A 24567-nucleotide genomic window follows, 5' to 3' on the forward strand; every position below is an offset into this window, starting at 1 on the left:
CTTGTGCTATGTCCACTATATTTCTGCACTTTAAGACTTCTTCGAATCGTGGATTGTGATACCTTCAGCCCTACCATGTGAAGGTTGTTGGTGATGTCATTAACCGTTGTTTTTGTGTTTTTTCCTCACAGCTCTCACAACGTTTGTCATCAACCGCTGATGTTCTCCAATGCCTGTTCCATTGTTAGTACACCAGTGGTTTTTTCTTTTTCAGGACGTTCCAAATTGTGGTATTGTATTGGCTATGCCCAATGCTTGTGCTATAGCTCTAATAGATTTTCCCTCTTTTCTCATCTTCAAAATGGCTTGCTTTTCTCCCATAGACAGCTCTCTGGTCTTCATGTTGTTTTATCCTAGTTAATAACAAATGCAGTCTTCAGGTGATGCTGGACTCAAACAAAGAGTAGACATACAGAGCTATTAATTATTTAAACAATCAACTTAACAGGGCACACCTGGGCAGCAAGAAACACCAGTCACATGTTCCAGTATTTTTGATCACTTGAAAAATTGGGTGGGTTCAAACAAAAGGCACCATGTTCTAAGTTGTTTGACATATCACAGTTTCATATTCAGTCTCATATTCATCTTTTTATTTCAAACCCAAAAGTCTTCAATGTATAGCAAAAACAATAGAATTGGCCTTGCCATTCCAATACTTTTGGAGGGGACTGTATTGTGGTTTGACAGCGTTAAAGTCGCTACTGAAAACCTCACATGTATCATGTCTAACATGCGTGTAGTGGACATATTGCTCAACACCTTTTGAACAATGATTCAGCTTCTCGGCACTCTCAGTTGGTGTTTTGCTGAACCTCGCACAGTGGTCAGCTGACAAGTACGGATTTCCTAACAAACATGGCAGAGGAAATCTGTCCATTTTCCTGTCAGGAAAGGATCGTTTACTCGTTCTCCTCTCTTTCGAAACAGTGCGTGGTCAGTTAGAGAACCTCCTTTGCTCACCAGGAACAGACTGACACCTCATTCCCCAAAAGCAAGAAGAATGCTAAAGAACTCGGTGGACATGAAAGATTGAAACTTCTCCGTTGTGCCTCATAACTCATGGTTTAAGGGAGGTTCGGGTGGATTTTTTTCATGCATGCTTATCTTTGAGAATTTTAGGAGTGCCCAAGCGTCCTTGATCTCAGAAAGTAGCCATGCGTTATCTCTTCATTTTAGGACTTATAGTGCTGTGCGGTTTACAAATTGAGGTAAGTTGCTTCAAAGTTATAGTATTTTTTAGTATGTAAGGTTTAGGATTCTTTGCAGTTTCTAGGCAACACGTAGCCAGATATTTCCCCTTAAAATCTCACTGTAACTTCAGATCTTCGACACCAGTTGATTTTCCGTGCACAGCATGTTTCCATGACCTGATTTGTTTTAAGGCTAGCTCGAATCGCTGTGATGAGCCACGCACTGTCCGCCACTCCACTCTGTGCACGTCCTGCGCTGCTGCACCTGCTATCGTCTGCCCACGAGGCTTGTGGAAGACTTCGACTGATGCTGAGTGCCGGTAAATGACTACGTCTCATCTAGCTTGTACGAGAAATCTGCAAGAGTTTTGCTCCAACACTACCAGCTGTAATGTTCAGATGTGGATTTGAGCTAAGATCTGCAGGAAATAAACCCTGGGCACATCATAACTATAATGCAAAGTAAAACTTCAATGATGAAGAAAATTAAAACAACATTCCTCTTACTACAAATGCAATCAATCAGCCTTTACTCTTCTGTACTGTAGTTACAAGCCTAATTTTGATAACAAGTAACAAAACGTAACATGTTTAGCACAAGTTTGTGCAAGCTGCATGCCTAAATCATTATACACTCGCCTCACAGGGAAGGAAATTGTTCAGTTATTAAATAGACTTGTTTATGTGGTTCCTGACACTATACGGCACACTGTTATCTGTAAAAAAAAAAAAAAAAAAAGCTGAACACTCTGTGTTAGCCATCAAGCAGAGCATGAGGTCAGAACTGTACATAAAAATCCATCCAGATGATATAAAAATACACTTTTAAAAATACAGATTTCTGTAAGTTTATGAAACTGTTTATATACAAATTGTATTACTTAGCCAAAGGATATCTTCTGAGGCGAGTGTGTGATTATTTTCTCATGCAGTTTGTACAATGTTCGTTACATTAGCCTCATAACTATAGTAGTACAAAACTAATGAAGTCCAACTTTGGACACCAAATATGTTTTTAACTAATAAGCGTGATTCATTTTTGTTCAATTCTTTAGTTCTCATGATGGCCCTGATTACCTCGATCAAGCACTACATCAAAAGGACAAAAATGACTATATCTAGAATATAGTCAAATGTATCTAGTATTTCCTATTTTAAGATGACAATAAACCAAATATATGACTATGAAGCCTATTTCTAGACATTGTCACTAATGTCAAGCTTGAACATTTCTTATTCTACTGGAGGAATTGTTTTTTCTCATTTTATTTATTTCAGAAATAAGCAAAATTATTAGACAATAGAACATAAAAAAAATACTGATGCTTGAAATGTGTAAAAGCATCTAAAAATAGACTGAATTATATTGTCTTGGATTTATAATAATCTCATAACAAAAAAATATTAGATACATTTGCCCATATTCAAGATATTTTCATTTGACCAGATAACATATTTTGTGTGTTGGATTAGGATTTTTTACATTTCTGTCTAGCTGTAGTCTGAGTGTGTCTGATTTCTCAGCTACACGGTGCAAATCGGTGATCGCCTGCTGGAGCTGCCTGGATGCTCTCGCTCCTGTGAGTCAGTAAAGCTCATAAAGCGATGCTGTCCAGGCTTCTATGGGTCTCTGTGTTCACGTGAGTTTGATAACTGTAGCTCTAATTCTGCTTGAGATATTATCTATGTTGTACCCAGTGCTACAACGAACTGTATTAAGCCAGGGTTTTTATCTGTTCAGCGTGTCCTAGCTTGTCAGGGAAAGTGTGTAACTGGCATGGTACCTGCATGGATGGTGAATCAGGGAATGGCACCTGTGTGTGTGAGGTAATTTATAAAACGTTGTTTTTACTTACAGTTACATTCTATTCTGTATGATATTAATGAGATTACCACCAACAAACACAAAATACATTGTTTGGGCCTTTAATTATTATGGTAACACTTTACAATAACTCTACATGAATAATTATGCATTAATACCTGAGTGAATACTTACATAAATATGAACTAATGATGAGTTAAAACATGTACTAATCATGCACTTATACATTTATGCGTGAATAATGACCACCTTAAATACATTAGTACGTGTTTGATAGTTAATATATTAATTATAAGAACGAAGCACTATAAGAAAGAATATCAATTTAATGTGCATAATTTCAAATTGCTTATATAATTTGTCAGATGCAGCTGTGTACACAAACATCACTGGATGGCGCTGGATTACTTTCATCATTTACATAGATCTACAGCGACATCCATGACTAATACACTGGACAATTATCTCATAGAACACTGGTTTTAAATGTTAATAGATAATAGCATCTGGTAAATGAATAAATGTTATTGTATTCATTTCATCCTTATGGGCAAAGAAGCAGTAGCCTGGGCCCAAGCCACCCAGAGCACATACTAGTACTACAGTGGGATTTGAAGAGAAATGGATGGAGAATGACGCAAAACGGGTTTACTGGTGTTTATTATTAGTGCCTCTTCCTACATTTGATAAAGTGTATCAGTGTAAATTATGAAAGTGTACGCCTAAAACTGCATATGCCAAGTTATATAAATAAATTATACAAATAATTTGAATTTATGCACATTTCATTCATATTCTTTTACAGAGCATGTTTTTGATCTAGTTTACCTCTGTGTGTTAATTAGTACATGAACTAACAAACATGTACTAACATGTAATTAAGGTGGCCGTTATTCACACTTGAATTCATGAGACTCATGTCATAGTTAAGGTTAGCTCTTCATTAGTTTGTGATTAGTACATGCCTTAACTTATCATTGGTTCATATTTAAGAAAGTATTAGTTCAGGTATTAGTACATGATTATTCATGTACTGTTATTGTATACTCCTCCTCCACCTCCTCCTCCTACTACTACTACCAGTAATAACAATAATCATTATTATTACTGGTAGTAGTAGTACACTGGGTTAAAAACAAACCAAACTGGCTTATTTTTAGCCCAACAGCTGGGAAAATATAGGACAGCAAATGGGTTGTCACCTGCAAACTAACTGCACACACAATTTTTCAGGATGCACAAACAAATCTGTGAGTTTAAATTGGTGTCTTACAAAGTCTGTGCCAAAGAGTTTGTGTTTTTTGTTTTAATTTTTTAAAAAAATTTTTTAGCAAATAACATTTCAATATTTTATGCATATCCTACAAAATCTGTGACAATACATGCACATAAATGATTTGCTTCTTCCAGGTTGAAGATTTCTATATCTGACTTTGAAGAAATTGCAGACAATCTGTGTGAAATCTGTGTGAACATGCAATTCAGATAGATGTCAGCTTCACAAACCAGCTATTTATCACAAACAGCTAAGAGTGTGGTCTTGAATAATCAGTGTAGTATCAATCTGCTGTGTAGAATTTGTGCTTTGATAAACGTCCTTAGCAGTACTCTCAAACTACAGCCCCCTGTATCTCTCTGCTTTCTAGTCTAGTAAAGTACTTTCCAGTTTGCCTCGTGCTATGTGTTGTACAGTACAGGTCATGTGTGTGACTGAGTGTATTTGCAGGAGGGCTACACAGGGTTTGTGTGTCAGAAATGCTCTAATGAGAAGACCTACGGTGAACGCTGCAGCTCAGGTGTGTTCTTTTTTTATTGCTAACTTTTCATTTCTCTCTTCTTCTTTATGCTTTGTATTTTGAATCTGCATTTCTGGTATCTTCAGAGATCCCATTATTATGTCGTGCAACTAAGTTTCCATTTACAAAAGAAGCATAGTGAAATATTAGTTTAATCAAATTCACCACTTGTCCTTGCTGTACATACTGTTCGTAGCTCACTTGTAAATCATTTTTAGAAGCATCCGTATGTAACTTAGAGGGTTGTAATGTCAGTTACGCCTTTTGTTTTCAGTTTTCCACTATGCATCCTAATAAACTTAATGTACATACTGTTTGAGATACACTTATCCGGTTGCTTTGCGAGTGTATATGAAATTAATTCTGTCAGTCTCAGAATTACAATGACTCGACAGTATTGATATATTATTTATATTAAGATTTTTTTTTTGCTAATCCATGTTCTACTTATACATGGTCTTTATGCATCTTTATGAGTAGTAATGTACCTTTGCTTTAGTGTGCGATTGTGTGCATGGAGAGTGTAATTCGGGTCCGGATGGAGATGGCCAATGTTACTGTCAACCACCATATTCAGGACCAAGGTGTGACCAAGGTAAGGTTGATTATACCTCTATTTATCTTCCGCAGTATTACAATGTTTAAAGAAACATTCCAAATGTAGTTAGTCAACCAAAACATTCCTTTAGTTTCTTTAGTTTCGCACTAGGGTTACAATGGTTATGTAGCTAACAAATACTGGAAGCATAAACTAACCCAAAAGGAAAGCTCGCAGACAGTTTTAATAATGTTAAAAATGAATTATACAAACTAAATTGAAAATCTGTTACCATCTGCGTCACTTCTAATAACTCTATTTTGGATCCTATGGCCACATCTCCTGTCTGTGTGACACCAAGCTATAGCTATGTGCTGAGATTCCAGCTTTTTGAGCCTTGCAATAGCCTTTATGTCCTTTTTTTTTTTTTTTAGTAATAATAATGTGTCATACAGTGTCAGAAACTACATAAGCAAGTCTCTTTGAGATACTAACCAACTTCACAATGCTAAACTGGATGCTAAACGTGTCTTGGTTGATCGACTTCATTTAGGGGTTAGAGTAACCTTGTGTAAATTAAATTTTTGGCAGAACTGTTATTCTAAGGTTTTCACTGTGTAGAGTTCAGCACATATACTGTAGTACATTTGCTTCATGATTGATACCACAGGAATCAGCAAAAACAAGATTAAATAAAACGAGAAAATATAAGCTTCATGTAAAGTGCCTTTTACAACAACATATTTTTCATAAATTAAACAAGTAACATAATGTAAGCTAAACCATGTGACAGAAGCCTCAAGCTAGATTGGCTACATCTTGATAAACACAAACTACCAAAGGAACTACGTGAAAAGCAAAAATCCAACTACAAATCCAATCGTAAAACTAAACTTACCGAACCTCACTCGTCTTACCAAATATGAAGTATATCAGCTAAGAACTGAGGCAAAGTTAACGAGTAGCTAAGAACTTAAACAGTGATAATCTCACTGCCTTAACTCCTGCATAGAGCCTCTCATAAATTTAACATATAACATGTTTTAGCCCAAAGCAATATATAGGTTTTTTAAATAAATGTCCACTGGGTAAGCAGGGCATTAGTTAGAGAAGCAAATAAGAGGCCAAGGATGACTCTAAAGCAGATGGGGAGATCCACAGCTCAGATGAGAGGAATTGTTCACAGGACAACCAAAGCCCGGACACTCTACAAACCTGAGTTTTATGGAATGACCTTGAGAACACCATCCTCACAGTGAAGCATGGTGGTGGTAGTAGAACAATGTGGGGATCAGCAGAGACTGGGAAACTGCTAAATACAGAGCATTCCTTGACAAAAACGTATTCCATTATGCAAGACATGTAAGACTGAGTTGTAAGTTCACCTTCTAACAAGAAATGACACTAAGCATACGGCCAAAGCTACACTGGAGCGGTTACAAAGCAAAAAATTTCAGGATTCAGTTGTGTAAACCTGATCGAATTTGATGTTCCAGAAGATACCAAAATAACTGGAAATATTTTTTATTATATTACTGGTACTTAAAAAAAAAAAAAAAAAAAGTTTTATTTTATTAATTTCGTGTCTTTTGTGATTATTTTATTAGTTTGTCTTGAATAATTGCTTGATGACTTTAAACAATGTTTCATAAGAAGTTATTAATGGCTTAACACCATAGTTTTGATGTAATAATTTATATAATCATTTAACTTTTGAATTAAAATTGCTCACAACAACATTACCGTGTTCTGTTACGAGTAAATAACCTGTGTCAAAGTGAAACAATATTAATCTTTTAAAATATTATGTAGATGTTGGCCTCATTTGCCCATATCTTATATCGTATATGATATGGGTGGAGGGTGGTGGGGCCCACAGCAGCAGTTTTTCAGGGGGCCCAGAACTCCCTAGCTACGGCCCTGGCCACAAACATGCCATGAAAGTGGAGTATGGTTCCGCAACAGAGACAACCAAATAATTTTAATAGTATGTTGAGCTTAGGACACTGCACTCTCTGGTGAGAGAGATCGAGAGAGAGAGAGAGAGAGAGAGAGAGAGAGTTCAATCTTTCTGCTGTTATTTCTCCAACAAATGTCGCCTTGAAGTAGGACCAAGCGTCAAGGCTTTTGTATGACTTCAGGCTTTGCTTAGTGTGTTTCACTAGCCTCAAAATCAGGTACATGTCAATGTCGGGAAAACCGATCTCTAGCCACATGACAATGTCCATGGACCACAGGTTCTTGGACAAGTTGTAAGGGTCACTGTCGAGTTTGATAAACGCAAGTTTCTGTAAGATCTCGTGTTTGTGAAATCCTTACTACAGTCGACAGATGTGTGGTCTCACGGTCTGGCCGTCTAGTGTGTGCGTTCAGAGGATTATAATGTTAAAAATCGTTTGGAACTGTCCTTACGTCTGTGGTCTCCCATGGTTTTAAAAATCAGTTAAGATAAAAAAAAATCATCTAGTGTGTCCCTTGCATAATTCCAATGGTAATTAAGTCCAGTTTCCCAGTTTGAGCTTGCAAAAGTTCAAAGGGGGGCAATAATTATGTAAGGCATGATAATGTGTTGTAATATGTGATGCTTATTATTATGTGGTTAACTGAGAATGATCAGAGGCATGTTTAGGACGGAGCTGGAGCACCGGGGAAACAGGAAGTAGAACAGGAAGCAAAACAAAGGCAAACAGAAGGCAAACAAATAAAATAGATTATACACCAAAAATCTGTCAACTTTGAGCATATAGCAAATAATGCAAAAATTATAATGTATATGTATGTCATATTGTGGTGTACGTCACAGCAGCTGTTATAGGGCAAAATATGTGTCCTGTATTCCAGAAAATATTAGCTGATCATGATTATCATAGATCTAGACGTTGACATGGATAAAGTGGTTATGAAAGATGAATATATGAATAAATAACCTTATCCATTATCTCTCTCTTTATGCAGTTACGTCTTCCTGTTCAGACTGCAGTCCATACTCATACTGTAAAGGAGAGGGTTCAAGTGCTCAGTGCCAATGCCTTCCATCTTATGCAAAGTTTGCACACTTCTGTGTAGGTATGTTCTTTTAACATGATAGACATTTTCTGATTACATATCGCATGTATATATGCATGAACAGGTGAAAATAGTTGAATTTTGGCTCGTGTGAAAATGTCCCTACTTGGATTTACTTGAAATAGTAAATCTTGACTATAATAGAATTGATTGGGAAAGGGGGAAAAAAGAACATTTATTGACATATAGTAAATCAGATTTGCTGTCATTCATCATAGACTGAATAAAATAGCTGGTGCTTTCTGAAAATGCTGTTATATGTTTGACTTTATAGACTATAGTTTGCCAAAATATGACAACGACAGTTTTAGAGTAACAGGAAGCAGTAAACAGAAGTTGATTATTAAACCTACCCTTCTAATCGGTGGAGGAAATGGTTGAGATACACTGGGGGAACTCTAGTTGGGGAGTTTTGTTTTGTTTTTTGTGAGGTGGGGGGTGTAAATATAATATACATGTATAAATTTAAATACCTCTATAATATATAATAACATATTTCACTTATTTCATGTCTCCTCCAAACAATATGCTTTCTTGAGTATCAAGACAGGAACATAAAAGGTCAATGAACAACATTCATGAATTATGTGTGGAACAAAACAAACACCGTTCATTCACCTTTATCTTCCATATCACGACCCTCTGCTCTCTCACTCCTGCGAATTCCATTATCCCCCTTTGAAATTCACTCCCCGGACTCGGTCCCCCAACCCACCAAACTTTGGTGGACAAACATCTCATCTTTGGATTCTTAGTCACTCTGACATACTTTTACAGAAGAATGGGGAAATGATCTGACTTCTTCAAAGCATACGATTGGGTTTGTAGATTTGTTTCCAAGCTACATGCTATCCTGATCATTTAGGTTGCTGATGTTTTATTGTCCAAATCCACTCTCATGTATCTAGTAATCCACAGACAATGTTCCACAGGTTCCACACTTGGATGAGATATCTTAGCATAAAACTGGATGAACAAGTGCCATTTGTTTGATGAGTCACACTAGGATATTTTGACATTCAGGTTGGGAAAATCACCAAACCTCAATCCCATTGAAAACTTTATGGATTTATAAATTATATCTAGATATAAAATCCACACCCAGTTGGTGGATGAGGGGCTAAAATTGACAAGAACCTACTATTAGAAAAGAACAATTACACAGGGTTAATTGGTTAAGATGGGAAAAAACTAGCTTATAAAAACATGTCTCTGTGGTTAGCTTAATCAATATACATAAAACACATCAAAATATTTTTAAGTATAACAAAGCTACATTAACTAGTTTTACCAGAGGCCAAAAAATGGAATTTCTTCCAGTTTTGGGGCTGCATGTGTTCAACACTGAATTTATTTCTTAACTCCACAGTTAATGGCTAATATGAAAGAAGTCAAGCAGTGTAAGTGTAAGTTCTTTTGGCATGCGGTGTTCATGTTGTACAATGATGAATAAATTGCTACATATTCGTTTTAAAATGCTGCCTGTGTCCATTGATGAATAACGGGGGCTCGTTCATTCTCTGAGTGTGTTTTAGCTTCACAAATGTATATAACGTTAGTAAGTGGAAGCAGTGTTAGCTACAAGCAAACTAGGACTATTACGGTTTACCAGATAAAATTCTATAATAAAAAATATATATGTGTGTACATATCTGTCCACATACAACCAGAATGTTTTGGTGTTCTTGTCACTTTAATTTCTCCAACAAATCCCGCCTTGAAGTAGGACCAAGCGTCAAGGCTTTTGTATGATTTCAGGCTTTGCTTAGTGTATTTCCCTGGTCTTGAAATCAGGTACATATAAATGTCGAGAAAACCGATCTCTAGCCACATGACAATGTGCATGGACCACAGGTTCTTGTAAGGGTCACTGTCGAGTCCAACTGCCTTTAATTTAATCTGATAATCGTTAGTTATACTAGTGTTTTCATACCTTCCCCTAATAAAACCAGCCATTTTGTTGGATGTTTTGCCACTCAGTCAAGCTAAGGGGGCGTGTTCCGGCGGGAAAGTGACGTCAATGCATACCCTCTATACAAATTTTTTCTTTTTTTCTTTTTTTTAACCTAGCCTACTATGTTTAAATAGGTTCAAAAAAAGCTTTAAATGTGCTGTCTGTTTTATCTCTGTACCAATGTTATTGTGGAGCGGTGTGAATTGTTCCCGAGCATGGGGCTCACACCCCTCCCCTTTCCCATCGCCCTGCTCAACAGCAGCTAAAAACAGAGTCACAGTACTCTACACACAGAAACCCAACCATGTCCTGACTAATCTTATAACAGACATGCAGCAGTAAAATAATTCATTTGTTTATACTGATTGAAAATGTCTGATAAGTCGATTTTCATTCCACCGCTGGAATGGAACGCCAGTGTATAGTGAGAAAGGGTTAAGTGGTTTATTATATTCAACTGATTTTACCGCCTGTTGTACAGACTTGCCAGTCCTGATTATAACATATTGTTTTTGACATTGCACCTCTCACGTCCAATTTCAGGTTTTTGCAGCAAGGATGTTTGCAACATAAATGCAGATTGTTCATACAAGAGTGGAGGGCAATTACAGTGCACATGCAAAACTGGCTTTGAGGGAGACGGCCAATCTTGCACCCCAATCGACTCTTGTTCTGAGAATAATGGAGGCTGTCCAACAAACTCTACTGTTTGTGAAAGCACAGGTCCAGGCCAGGTGAGCATTGGCTTAATATTCATACAAATAAATCCTTTATATCAGGCACATAACATTCATATAGATTCCTTTACATGATATAACTTTATGCAATTATTTACATTTTTGGCTCAATGCACGTTAGTTTTCTGACAAATCTGTGTATGTGTGTCTTGTCAGTCAATATGTGTATGTCGTAGTGGGATGGAAGGATCAGACCCTCGTGCTGGTTGTACGCTGAAATCTGCCTGTAAAGCGAGCACATGCCACAGGAGTGCACGATGTGAAACGGGCCAGGATGGAATAGCCAGGTCTGCATTACCTCTATACTCTCTCCAATTTAGTGGCATTTCCAATTCCTCCAAATCCCTAAAATTGAAGAAGGCAATTTGTTAATACAGGAGTGACCAGCCTTATTCTGAGTCTCAAATGTACTTGACTATGTAGTACCTGGATTTTGTAGGGTAACTTCTCAAATTCAGTGTTTTGCACTAAATGGAAATGACAGATAAGTGCAGTATCTCACATAATTGAGACAACCTCCTATTTTAAAACTGCAAAACAAAACAAAACAACCATCACTTTAAATTTTACTTGTAGTAAAATTTTACTTAAATTTGGCATCTGTAGTTTTTAGACAAATTTAAACTGCATTGACCTCTGATGGTGCCACCACTTGCACTACAGCAGGATGTGACCACAGAGTACTAAACCTGTCCAGTATTACACACATATTTAATTATTGTATTACGTCATTTCAGGTTTGATAATACACTATACCAATGATTTACTAAGATCACAGACAAGTTCTAATTTGTGTGTGTTATTGGATAAATTGTGCACACAGTTGTATGTTAATTGATTTACAATAAATAATTGTGTAAATGATGTTGTGCAAAGTTGGGTGATGTGGCAATTTTATTGAGATTTTTGTATTTGCTGATTAAATCTTGCTAAATTTAGTAAGAGGTTTTATTTTGTCTTTAACTGGCAGAAAATGTAATACATGGTCTTTGTTCATACATTTTCCCCAAACAATTCCCATTTTCGAAGTAACTTTGAGGCTTAATAAATCACTGTGGGTGAAATCTAATTGATTTGCATTGACATCATTCTTTATTTTGCAGCTTTCCGTATGCATATTCACAGAAAATGCTCAAAATGAATGACTTATTTTGTTCATTTGAAAACACAGAGACTTTTAGTAAGTCAGGGCTTATATCTTTTTAATTTCCCTGTATTCCAAAACGTAGCTGTGTTTAGTTAGGATTAGTACTAAGCTTGGTCTGGAATTTTTCCATTGATGGGTAGGGTATAAGGGCCTACATAGTTGCGAGAATCTAAACTGTTATCCTGTTTTTAGGTGTGTTTGCAGTCATGCACAGATCAGCAATGGGTGGCGCTGTTATGGAGATATAATGGAGCGTGTTTTGGAACTGGATCGGGAAGGCAGCCAGGCAGGAACCCTCACCGGAAGCATTGCATTGTTTGGTAGTGCTGCTGACATTATGTCCTCTCTAGAACTTATTCACGCTGCGTATATTTTTAAATCAGAGATAATATGATGAACACACAGTGTTTTTCTTTTTATAGAGAGAGGATGTAAGCTCATTCTGAGCAAACATGGGCCATTTACAGCGTTCATCCCAGTGAATGCATCACAAGTGAGTAAAAGTAGAAGTAAATTTAGTTGCTTTTTATTTCATCTTCATCTTTCATCTTTTTTTTATTCTTTATTATTCTGGTTTTGGTTGTTTATTTACTGGTTTATGTCAATAATATATACATTTACTTTTAGATTTACTCATTTGGCATAGGCTTTTATCCAGAATTTATAGAAATAACTAAAGATGGCAAGTATTAAGGACCTATGTACTTACAGTCCCCTCCATAAGTAATGGAACAGAAAGGCCAATTCTTTTGTTTTTGCTAGACACTGAAGACATTTGGGTTTGAGATCAAAAGATTACTATGAGGCGATAGATCAGAATTTCAGCTGTCATTTACTGATATTTACATCCAGATGTGTTAAACAAATTACTGCCTTTTGTTTGAACCCACCCATTATTCAAGTGATCAAATAGTATTGGAACGTGTGACTGACAGGTGTTGCTTATTGCCCAGGTGTGCCCTGTTAGATTGATTGTTTCAACAATTAAGAGCTCTGCATGTCTAGTCTTGGTTTGAACCCTGGCATTTGTTGTTAAAAATGATCCACCAACATGAAGCCAGAGAGATGTTTATGGGAGAAATGCAAGCTGTTTGAAGCTGAAAAAAGAGGAAAAATTAATCAGAGCTACTGCACAAGCTTTGGGCATAGCCAATACAGCAATTTGGGATGTCCGCCCAAATAAAGAAACCACTGATGTATTAATAACCAGGCATTGTACAGGTCAGCCAAGGAAAACAACAGCAGATGATGACAGAAACATTTGGGGAGCGGTGAAGAAAAAGCTGAAAAAACAACAGTAAGTGACATCACCAATAACCTCCACAGAGCCGGGGTGAAAGTTTCACAATCCACAGTTTGACTAAAACTTCCAGTGCAGAAATGTAGAGGCCATACCACAAGATGCAATCCACTCATCAGCAGTAAGAATCAGAAAGAGATTGGAATTCACAAAGAAATACAGAGATGAACCACAAAAGTTCTGGAACCAAGATGAACCTCTACCAAAGTGATGGAAAGGCCAAAGTGTGGAGAAAGAAAGGATCTGCTCATGATTCAAATCATACAAGCTCATCTGTGAAACATGGTGGAGGTAGTGTCATGGCTTGGGCTTGCATGGCTGCTTCTGGAACAGGTTCACTAATCTTTATTGATGATGTAACTCAGCAGCAGAATAAATTCAGAAGTTTACAGGAACATTTTGTCTGCCAGTTGATAGAGAAATGCATTCAAATTAATTGGGATGAACTTAATCATGCAGCATGACAGTGACCCAAAACACACTGCCAGCTCAACAAAGGACTTCATCAGGGGGAAAAGTGGAAGGTTTTAGACTGGCCAAGTCAATCAGCAGAAATTAGCACAAACAATTGAATTGGCCTTGCCATTCCAATAGTTTCGGAGTGGATAATGAAATCATAAATAAGTGTGTGTGTGTGTGTGTGTGTGTGTAGATATCTATGGGCGAACTTAACCAGGCAACAAGAGCAGAAGCCATCTGCAAACACCACCTCATTCTCGGTCAACGTCTTTACAAGGAGTTGGAGGGACAAGATTTATGGACATATGGAGGGGAAATTTTGAGATTTAAACCAAACAAGGTGAGTCACGATTGTAAAATTTGTATTTTGTTCTACATATGATTGTCTGTGTCTATTTACAGCTGATTTTTGTTTGTGCTTTGCAGAAGTTTATTTCAAAAAATGATCCTGATACACTGTTCACGATAATCAAGAGTGACATACCTGCATCCAATGGAATTATTCATATAGTGGACAAAGTGTTTACTTTCGCTACTAAAGACACTTCTGACAGTGTTGAGGTAAAATAATGATTGAAATTCTGAGTTGTAGAATAATAAAACGTTTACTCAATGTGACCCTTTGTATTTGATTGGCGAAGACATGTCTGGTGTTTGACATTAGACATTTTTTTAGTTTTGCACTCGTGCTAGTAGGCTAACAAATAAGAGATGCAATGACCTACCGGGTTAGCGTTGTGCAACGTGCATGCTTAAACCATTTTACATTTGCCTCGATCTGTACCAGGTTCTTAAGTAAGTAATAATGCACTATGGGGTGTACTGATATAGGAAAACCATCAACAACGGTGCGGTGTGATGAAATTACCACCATGAAATTGATTCATTTCTAATAACAGAATGTCCCAAAGTGTTTAATTTCTCTTATACCGCAACAATTTGACAATTGTAGTTAACAATTTAATAATTATTATTTATTAAAGAATGTCATATTTTTATTTGTTTATAGTTATGCTTAATGTTCAAAAAAGTTAGTTCCTTGTATCACTTATGTATTAACAGTTATAAACAGTGGTTCCCTCACCAGCCTCTCTTGTCTCTTGAAGATAATAAGACAAAAAAAATGCAGTTAAGAAACCACAATTTCCCATGTCAGAAAACTTACAGCTCAAATATTGCATTCATCTTTAAAACCCGGTTTTGTAGAGTGTCCACCATACCTGTTCCTGTGTAAGTAGTTACTATAGAAATGATGGCACATCACTGAACAACTGCATTAATATAAGCTTGTTCTTTGCCTTGCAACTGGAACTATTGTCAAAGATGCATTTAGAGGAAATTTATCAAGAATCCAACCCCGTATATAGACCCTCTGTGGCTAAAACACTTTATCTATACAAATGGACAAAAGTTCACAGAAAAAAACCCCAGCAGTAGCAGCCATCTTGAAGCAGGACTCTCTACCTTCTTTAACAATGAGTTGTATCAGAATGAAATAGGATGTATGACCCAAAATTAAAGATGATGACTTTAAATACCAAATATACCTTGGCTGATCAACTACATTTGAGTTCAAATGTGTAAATAATTTTTTTGGAGAAATTATTACTTTCATTAATCATTACGTGGCATCTATTGTTTTCTAACTCATACTGTTATGTAACTGCAGTTCTCTTCCAAAACCATCGGGGACATTCTTGCAGAAGACACCAGATTCAATAGATTTGTATCTCTGATAGATGTGAGTGCTCTTTCCTTTTTTTGGTGGAACTTTTAGACAATCAGGGTCCTCAGCCTCTTCAAATAAAATCAGATGCATGCTCATCTGGAGCTGAACTGAAGCTTTCACCTGATTTGATATATTGTTATAGAACTGTGGAGCTCCAATGCCACTCCGAGGTCCAGGGCCACTCACACTGTTTGTCCCATCCAATAAAGCCGTGGACAGATCTAGGGACGGTAGTATTATATACATGCTAAAGGAGGTAAGTATTCAATGTGAATACTCTCATGCTCACTTTGTATAATTCAGTCTTGTAATTAGAAATACGTTTTCATGAGAAACGTAATATTTTTATATGAACCACACGTAATATTTTAACTTAAATCTAACTGACCACACATGCTTTTAGTGTACTATGTGTTCAGCTATAGTATGATGTTCCATGCGCCACCTGGTGGTTATTGTGTGAAGCAAAACAAATTAATTTAAATTCTAAGAAGTGCCTGCGGGGTGCCACGTGATCACACGTGACAGATCGCCTGAAACCGCGTGAAAAAACACGCACTCTTAAAGGCCACATCTGTATACGAATTTTTCCAGTTCATGCCAATATTTTATTATTTTCATTGCTCAACATATATCTTTCTCTCCCAAAGGCCAAGCACAAACTTCAGGAGCTTCTGAGGCACCATATGTTCTCGCAAGCAGCAGTAAGGCTCTGTTTGCATTTTAGCTTCTAATACTGTCAAGGTTTTTGATTGTGAAATCCAATGTAAACATTTTTTTTTTATTGACCCCAGATGTATTCCAGATGAGTTTAGTGTCTGACCTTCATCTTCTTTAGTTTTGAACTAGAGCATTGAAGCCGGTCCATCTCACCCGAAATCTTTTCTTTAAATACATTCCCAAATCTTAATGCACCTGTTTCAAATGGTGTTAAAGTACTCTCATTTCTAAATAGACTCTTTTGTAAAACCGCATGCATAATCAGTGTGTACACTGTAAAGAGAAAATATTATAATCCACACAATTTCAGGCTCTCCGGCAGAATTCTGCCTTCAGATTTTGAGATCTACTGGGTGGAATAATACTGAATTGAATTAATTAAAAAAAATTGATTCTGGCTGTCCAGGAAGTTAGTGTTTCACTACACAGCGATGCTTTGTTTAAATTGTGTTTTTGTTTATGTCTGAAGAAGTAGATGAGATTAAAAATTATACTAATGTAAGCAAGTTTCATCGAACTAGACTTGTTAGTTACTCTAGCTTCATATCTTTAGTGCAAAACTAAACAAGCAAATGTCAGACACCAAAAAACTTTTGGCCGTAGTAAAGGGAAATATGTGCATTATTGATTTTTTGTTGAGCTATTGCTTTAAGTTGCATGAACAAATATTCTTGGGTTATTATATTATGTATATATATATGCTGCATATGTACGTTTTTGTAGGTAACTGTGGACCAGCTGGCTAGCATGACAGAGATCCAAACCATGGCTAATCAGGTCATAATAATCAATGTCACTGGTGATGTAAGTCACTGCATCTGTTTAGGGTTGTTATTCACTAGACATGTGCTATTTAAATGTGAAATCATGATAACTGCACTTATCAAGATACAGTATTTATACGGCATGCACATACCATTATGGAATAATCATGTATATTTTACAATCAATGTTACAATCAATATGTCATCACAAGTGAAAAATAAAAGCACATGCCCTACATGTTTAACACTGATCACACACCACAAGTCATGCATGTGTTAAGCATGTCAAAATTTCTCACTAGACTGTCAACTTAATTAAAAAAATACATGCAATACTTTATTACAATACTACAATAAGATATAACACATAACCTACCTTCCAAACCGAACAGGCTTTATCTCAAGATAACAAATGCTGCCCAGGAAATGTCCTGAATAGGGTAGAGATGATACTGAATGTGGCGATATATCATATCACAAATGTGGATTCCAACATCCTGATTGGTTCTCTCCTCCTTCGCCCTCAGGGAAGAGTGTTGCTCACGGAAAAAGGAATACCTCTTGAAGTGAAAGATATTGTTGCATCCAATGGAATCATTCACATTATTGATGGACTTCTTGTGCCACCGTCCATCGTTCCGATCATGCCACATCGCTGTGATGTTAATGAGACCACCATCATTATGGTATGTAGGTGAATTTGGGATAAGTTGATATAACATGCACAAAAGTGTCGAGCCGTTATTCTGCGTAATAAAATGTATTACTGAATAATTATATTGAACCCTTGCACTGTTGCTGTAGTTGCTATTATAAACTGTTATAATAAATACTACATTCTCTATTACACTACACACTCTTATAAATAAAAATGTACAAACATATTTTTAAAGGTGAGTATATTCACTTTTATATAATCCATTTGATATAATAAATGTACAAAAGATGTAATGTAGAAGGTACTACCCCAGCTGCAAGGAAAAATACAGTTTGGCGTCTTTATTTCTGAGAGTGTAGTGCAGAAAATACAAACAACGGCTAGACGTTTTATCGTCAGCATAGTAGTGGTAAGAGAAGCCATGTGGACTAATCAATAAACCGAGGGATGTATTGTATAAGGAGAAAAACTACAGACCAGGTACTGACCCCTGGGAAACTCCTGCAGTTAGGCTGTGAAGTGATGATGCTAAACCTCTTCAGGCACTAAATTATTCATGTTTTTCTTTCTTTAATATGTAATGTAATATGTAATCTTTCTTTAATATGCTAATGTTAATATCTTTAATGTTCATTAATAAGTTGAAATATTACAACTATGATGTATTAAAATCCATGGTATTGGGCTGTATGGTTATTGTTGCACCTGTAATATTAGACGGCAAAGAGCTGATTGTCGAAGTGCACAAAAGAAACCTTTGCAGAATAAAAATCTTTAGAAATATATTGATTGCGCTGATACAACACCTCACGTGTATATTTTGTTTTTAAAACTGTTTAAAACCTTGTTTGCAGAGTCCATGTGTAATGTGCAAATACATTTCTGAATCACAATGTCCACCCGGAAGTCAAGAAGAGGTACGTTTTATATGTTATGGAAGATATATAATGCCTCTATAACAAATGTCCTGTATTACATAGTGGTATGACAAGATATTTTGTATGTGTGTGTGTGTGTGTGTGTGTGTGTGTGTATGTATGTATATATATATATATATATATATATATATATCAGTTTACATAGTACACCACAGTCAGATTAATCAGTTGCATCATTGTAGTTAATGATAGAGTTCATTATTGATTAATCCAAATGCTGGCAGTTGATCCATATATGATGACTTGCATGCATTTTTCTGTTGTATTAGTCTGGCCGTTTTCACAATTGTGAGCCTCTTCCTGATCCACGATGGAGTGAATTTACCAGCGTACGAGGCTGTGCAAAATATTGCCGAGCAAAACGAACGGTAAAAAAACAACTCTCTTATTGGTGTGGTTTCGCATTTCTGCTATGGCAGTGAAATCTGAATATTTTAAGTGTAATTTGAGTTTTAAAATACATAGTAGCAAGAGCAATATTTCTATCTTCAACATACTAGGGCTGCATAATTAATAGCATTTAGTCTTGTTTGTGTTACTGGTAAGCTTATTTAAAGCAGATTTGAGTATAAATAATGAATACAACACCATGGCTATTCAGGTCATAATGATCAATGTCACTGGTGATGTAAGTCACTGCATCTGTTTAGGGTTGTTCTTCACTAGACATGTGCTATTTAAATGTGACATCATGATAACTGCCTAAGCTCTTAGCACATATACATACACAAATACACATTTATACGGCATGTGTTAAGCATGTCGAAACTTCTCACTAGTCTGTCAACATGGATTTTTAAAATTGATTCTAGTAAATTAAATCATGGGCTTCCACATTTATATTTCTGTTTGCTTGAATACAGTGGATATAAAAAGTCTTCACAACCCTGTTAAAATTGTAGGTTTTTGTGATGTAAATATAATAGAAACGGAAAAAAAAAAAAACCCACACTTTTAATGTGAGTTAGTAACCCACCACATTCAATTGAAAAACAAATAGAAAAGGTTTAGGGAAACAAAAACTTACAATAACCTGGTTGAATAAGTGTGCATACCCTTTTATAATGGGGAACAATGTACAGGTTTTTAATGTACAGACTGGAGGAAAATATAGTCTTCTGTTTATTAAAAATCATAAAGAGAAAAAAAAAAAAAGTATTTCAAGCAATTCTGATAAAATCTTCCTTCCAATAATGAGCAACATATCTGTAAGCATTTAGCCTGACATTAATGATGGGTTTTGGTACATATTACATTGTTTTTTTTGTACTTTTAACAAGCCGTTTTTAATTGTAAATTACAATTTGTGTCATATTTAGTCATAATATTAAATATAAAAAATGTATGACTGATCTAAATAAAACTTTGTGTTGAAGAGGGCTGAATGCTGCAAGGGTTTCTTTGGGCCTGACTGTAAACCCTGTATTGGAGGTTTCCAACACCCATGTTATGACAAAGGCACTGTAAGTACAACACCTCTTTTACTTCCACAAAACCCTGGATGTGTTATTGCCCCACAACTCATCTTTAACCTTCCACTCAATAAGCTGTATAGCCCTGTTCTGGTTTGCAACTATTCCATTAACTGTATAAATCTTTAAAATAATATAAGATTGCTCTTTGGTAACGTTACCACTGAATGGCTGTCTTCTTTTGAATAGATAGTTCTGTATAGAATTACAGTATGTGCTAAATTCAGTCAAATTTCTATGAGCAGGTAGAAGGATATATTTAAGGATCATTAAGGTATCATTAAGGATTTAATATTAAAGTCGTACCATATTAGAATTTTGGGTCCTCTATTCATTGGTTTTTGATGTGCTCCTATTATTATGATTATGAGTATGATTATTATTATTATTATTATTATTATTTTGTTATTCTCTCAGAGCACATGTCCACAATATCTACTGGCTGACAAGGGTTCCTCAAGGAATTCTTGGTCCACTAAGTTTTATATACTTTCGCTATGACACTACTCTGCAGACAACATCTGGATTTATCTTAACATAAATTCCATCCACAACCCACCCCCACATTTATCTTACTCTGCTGCTTACTCTGCTCAGTCATTCTTTTGTATCTAGCCAAATCTGTTGTATCTGTGTCTACCCACTCAGTGGTATGAAAGTTTCTCTGTATACTTCAATTGCTCCAAATTCAGCTGTTTGGGTGAAACTCAATCTCACATTCAGTTCAAAATTGTTGCTCTTTCCTATCTCTTGGATATTTTATGATTAAAAAACAGAGAAAGAAACAAAGAATTGCAACAAAGTATTGCAGTGAAAAATAGAAAATTATTATATATACAGTGTTGTGAAGAAGTATTTGATTTCTTCGGTTTTTGTGTATCTCTCATAATAAATTTGTTTCAGAAATTAAAACAAAATCTAAGATAAAACAAAGACAAACTGAGTAAACACAAAATACAGTTTTTAAATGATAATGTAATTTATTGAAGCAAAAAAAGTTATCTAATACAACTGGGCCTGTGTGAAAACGTTTGAAACTATTTGCCCCCATAGTTACAAATTCCCCAAATCTATGAAACTGCATTCATAATGGGGTTCAGCTGGACTAGACACAATCAGGCCTGATTACTGCAAACCCTGTTCAATCAAATCAACACTTAAATAGAACTTTTTCAACAGCAGGAAGTTGGTTAAAAGGTCTTACCCAATAACACACTATGCTAAAATTGAAAGAAATTCCAGAAATAATGAGAAGGTGACTGAAATACATCAGTCTGGGAAGCGTTATAAAACTATTTTAAAAGCTCTGGGACTCACAGTGAGAGCCATTATCCACAAATGGAAAAACAGTAGTGAACCTGCCCAGAAGTAGCCGACCTTCCAAAATTCCTCCATGAAAAATGAGTCATCCAGGAAGTCATAAAAGCAATGATTCATCCAACAACGAGTCATCCAGGAAGTCATAAAAGAGCCAAGAATAACATCAAAGGAACTACAGGCCTCTCTTTCATCAATAAAGGTCGCTGTTCATGACACTATCAGAAAGACACTGGACAAAAATGGCTTCCATGGAAGAGTGGCGAGGTAAAAACCACTGCTAACCCATTAAAGGCTTGTCTGAATTGTCTGAAAACACACCCTGATGATCCTCAAACCTTTTGTGAGAATGTTCTGTGGATTGACAAGTCGAAAATGGAACTGTTTGGAAGACAGCGGTCCCGTTACATCTGGCGTAATCTTACCTACGGTCAAGCATGGTGGTGACAGTGTGATGGTGTGGGGATGCTTTGCTGCTTCAGGGCCTGGGCAACTTGCAGTAATTGAGGGAAACATGAATTCTTCTCTCTATCCGAAAATCCTAAAGGAGATTGTCTCATCTTCAATCTGTAAATTGAAACTCAAGTGCAACTGGATTATGCAGCAAGAATATGGATTAAGCTCTAGAAGTAAGTGAAAGACTGATCTCCAGTTATCGGAAGCATTTGGTTGCAGTTATTGCTGCTGAGGGTAGCGCAAACAGATTTGAAGTTTTAGGGGGCAATTAGTTTTTCACATTTGTGATAGATGGGTAACTTTCTTTTGCTTCAATTAAAAAAAAAAACTGTATTGTGTGTTTAATCAGGTTACCTTTGTTTTATGTTGCCTTTGTTTTATGTTTGTTGCTTGAAAACAATTTTGTATGAAATATACACAAAGGCAGAAGCAGCATTGTATACACATGTTCCATTTTTTCCAAAAATTCAGTTATTACACACACACACACACACGTACATATATAGTGTGTGTGTGTGTGTATGTGTGTATATATATATATATATATATATATATATATATATATATATATATATATATATATAATGGAAAAAATAAAGTTATTGACATAAAAGTTAATCTTAAAAAATTAAGCCATTAAGAGGTCTTAAAATTAGTAGTAACATTTCATTTTTACTAGTGAAAAGCTCCTCTTCTTCTCCTTCTTATTATTATTACTTGTACAGAGGAATGAAATGCTCACTTCATGTTTGACTTTGTTAACAGTGTTCTGATGGCATTTATGGCGATGGCTCATGTAAATGTAACCCAGGCTTTATGGGCATTGGCTGCCACATCTGCTCTAGCCCAAAGAAACATGGAGAAAATTGTGATGAAGGTAAGATTCTAATTGAACCTTAATCTATGTAATAGAGCTACACTCACTGAGAACTTTATTAGTAACACCTATACACCTATGCATTCATGCAATTATCAGCTAATCGTGTGGCAGCAGTGCAATGCATAAAATCATGCAGATATGGGCCAGCAGCTTTGGGTAATGTTCACATCAATGAAAAGAATGGGGAAAATGGGATCTCAGTGAGTTTGACGGTGGAAACACCTCCTTAGTCTCTAGAGCGTACACAGAATGGTGCAATAAAGAAAAATCATCAAGTTTGCAGCAGTTCCGCAGACAGAAACACCTTGTTGATGAGAGAGGTCAACGGAGAAGGGCCAGATTGGTTTGAACTGACAGAAAGGCTCAGATAACCACTCTGTATAATTGTGGTGAGCAGAAAAGCATCTCAGAATGCACAACATGTGGACGCTTGAGGCAGATGGACTACAACAGCAGAAGACCATGTTGGGTTCCACTTCTGTCAGCCAAGAAAAGAAAGTTGAGATTGCAGTGGGCACAGGCTCACCAGAACTACATACAGACTGGAAAAACGTAGCCTGGTCTTATGAATCTTGATTTCTGCTGAGGCACACAGATGGTAGAGTCAGAATTTGGCACCAACAGCATGAATCCATGGACCCAACCTGCCTTGTGTCAACAGTCCAGGCTGGTGGAAGTGGTATAATGGTGTGGGGAATGTTTTCTTGGCACATTTTGGGCCCTTTTATACCAGTCAATCATTGCTTGGAAGTCACAGCCTATTTGAGTATTGTAGCTTCCAGAGTGTAACTTCCATCATGCACCATGTCACAAAGCAAAAGTCGTCTCAAACTGGTTTCATGAACATGACAATAATTGTGTAATAATGTTCTTTAGTGGCCTTCCCAGTCACCCGATCAGAATCCAATAGAACAGTGTTGGGATGTGGTAGAATGGGAGATTTGAGAGCAAAGTGAGGCCCTACTGAGTATTAGTATAGTGTTCCTAACAAAGTGCTCAGTGTGTGTATGTTTAGGGCTGCAACAGAATGGCTAAAATGAAACATGTACAGTTTTTCTACTCCGTTTAATATATTATAATTGGAAATTTTTCCTTTTCAGTTTTTTTTTTATTTTAATATATATAATTGTAATTTTTGTATTATATTCTAAATTGTAATTTTTTTCCTCTAAAATTTTCTATTAATATATTCTCTGTAAATCATATTCTTTATTTCTCTCTTATTTTTTCCTTATTATATTTTTTTATCTTTATTATACAACCCCAATTCCAAAAAAAGTTGGGACACTGTGTAAAATGTAAATAAAAACAGATTCCAATTATTTACACATCTCATAAACCCATATGTTATTCACAATAGAACATAGAAAACATATCAAATGTTTAAATTGAGTAAATGTACCATTTAAAGAAAAAAAATAAGGTAATTTTGGAATTTATTGGCTGCAATACATCTCAAAAAGGTTTTGGGGCAACAAAAGGCTGGAAAAGTAAGTGTTACTGAAAAGAAACAGCAGGAGCTTAATTGGCAACAGGTCAGTAACATGACCAGGTATAAAAAAGATGATCTTAGAGAGTCTTTCAGAAGTAAAGAAAGACATCAATCTGTGAAAAACTG

At 36.1% G+C, this 24567-nt stretch overlaps 1 protein-coding gene across 2 annotated transcripts in view; it reads left to right on the top strand.

The window, feature by feature from the left end:
• Positions 1 to 887: 887 nt before the first annotated feature.
• stab1 (stabilin 1) overlaps positions 888 to 24567 on the top strand; it is an 85872-nt gene continuing 62192 nt past the window's right edge. Inside the window, exons 1-22 of one of the 2 annotated variants that reach the window (XM_053653270.1) lie at positions 888 to 1211; positions 1386 to 1513; positions 2718 to 2833; positions 2935 to 3020; positions 4745 to 4814; positions 5314 to 5409; positions 8308 to 8418; positions 10916 to 11106; positions 11266 to 11396; positions 12449 to 12576; positions 12679 to 12749; positions 14209 to 14355; positions 14442 to 14576; positions 15685 to 15756; positions 15887 to 16000; positions 16395 to 16448; positions 17188 to 17268; positions 17756 to 17914; positions 18741 to 18803; positions 19094 to 19192; positions 20201 to 20287; positions 22835 to 22946. In XM_053653270.1, the coding sequence (XP_053509245.1) occupies positions 1158 to 1211; positions 1386 to 1513; positions 2718 to 2833; positions 2935 to 3020; positions 4745 to 4814; positions 5314 to 5409; positions 8308 to 8418; positions 10916 to 11106; positions 11266 to 11396; positions 12449 to 12576; positions 12679 to 12749; positions 14209 to 14355; positions 14442 to 14576; positions 15685 to 15756; positions 15887 to 16000; positions 16395 to 16448; positions 17188 to 17268; positions 17756 to 17914; positions 18741 to 18803; positions 19094 to 19192; positions 20201 to 20287; positions 22835 to 22946 (2305 nt within the window). In that variant the 5' untranslated portion in view covers positions 888 to 1157. Of the gene's footprint in view, positions 1212 to 1385; positions 1514 to 2717; positions 2834 to 2934; positions 3021 to 4744; positions 4815 to 5313; positions 5410 to 8307; positions 8419 to 10915; positions 11107 to 11265; positions 11397 to 12448; positions 12577 to 12678; positions 12750 to 14208; positions 14356 to 14441; positions 14577 to 15684; positions 15757 to 15886; positions 16001 to 16394; positions 16449 to 17187; positions 17269 to 17755; positions 17915 to 18740; positions 18804 to 19093; positions 19193 to 20200; positions 20288 to 22834; positions 22947 to 24567 lie in introns of those variants that run through there. The other variant, XM_053653271.1, reaches the window with a different exon arrangement.

This window comes from Ictalurus furcatus, chromosome 21 (genome assembly GCF_023375685.1).
Source record: "Ictalurus furcatus strain D&B chromosome 21, Billie_1.0, whole genome shotgun sequence".
Taxonomy (NCBI): Eukaryota; Metazoa; Chordata; class Actinopteri; order Siluriformes; family Ictaluridae; genus Ictalurus; species Ictalurus furcatus.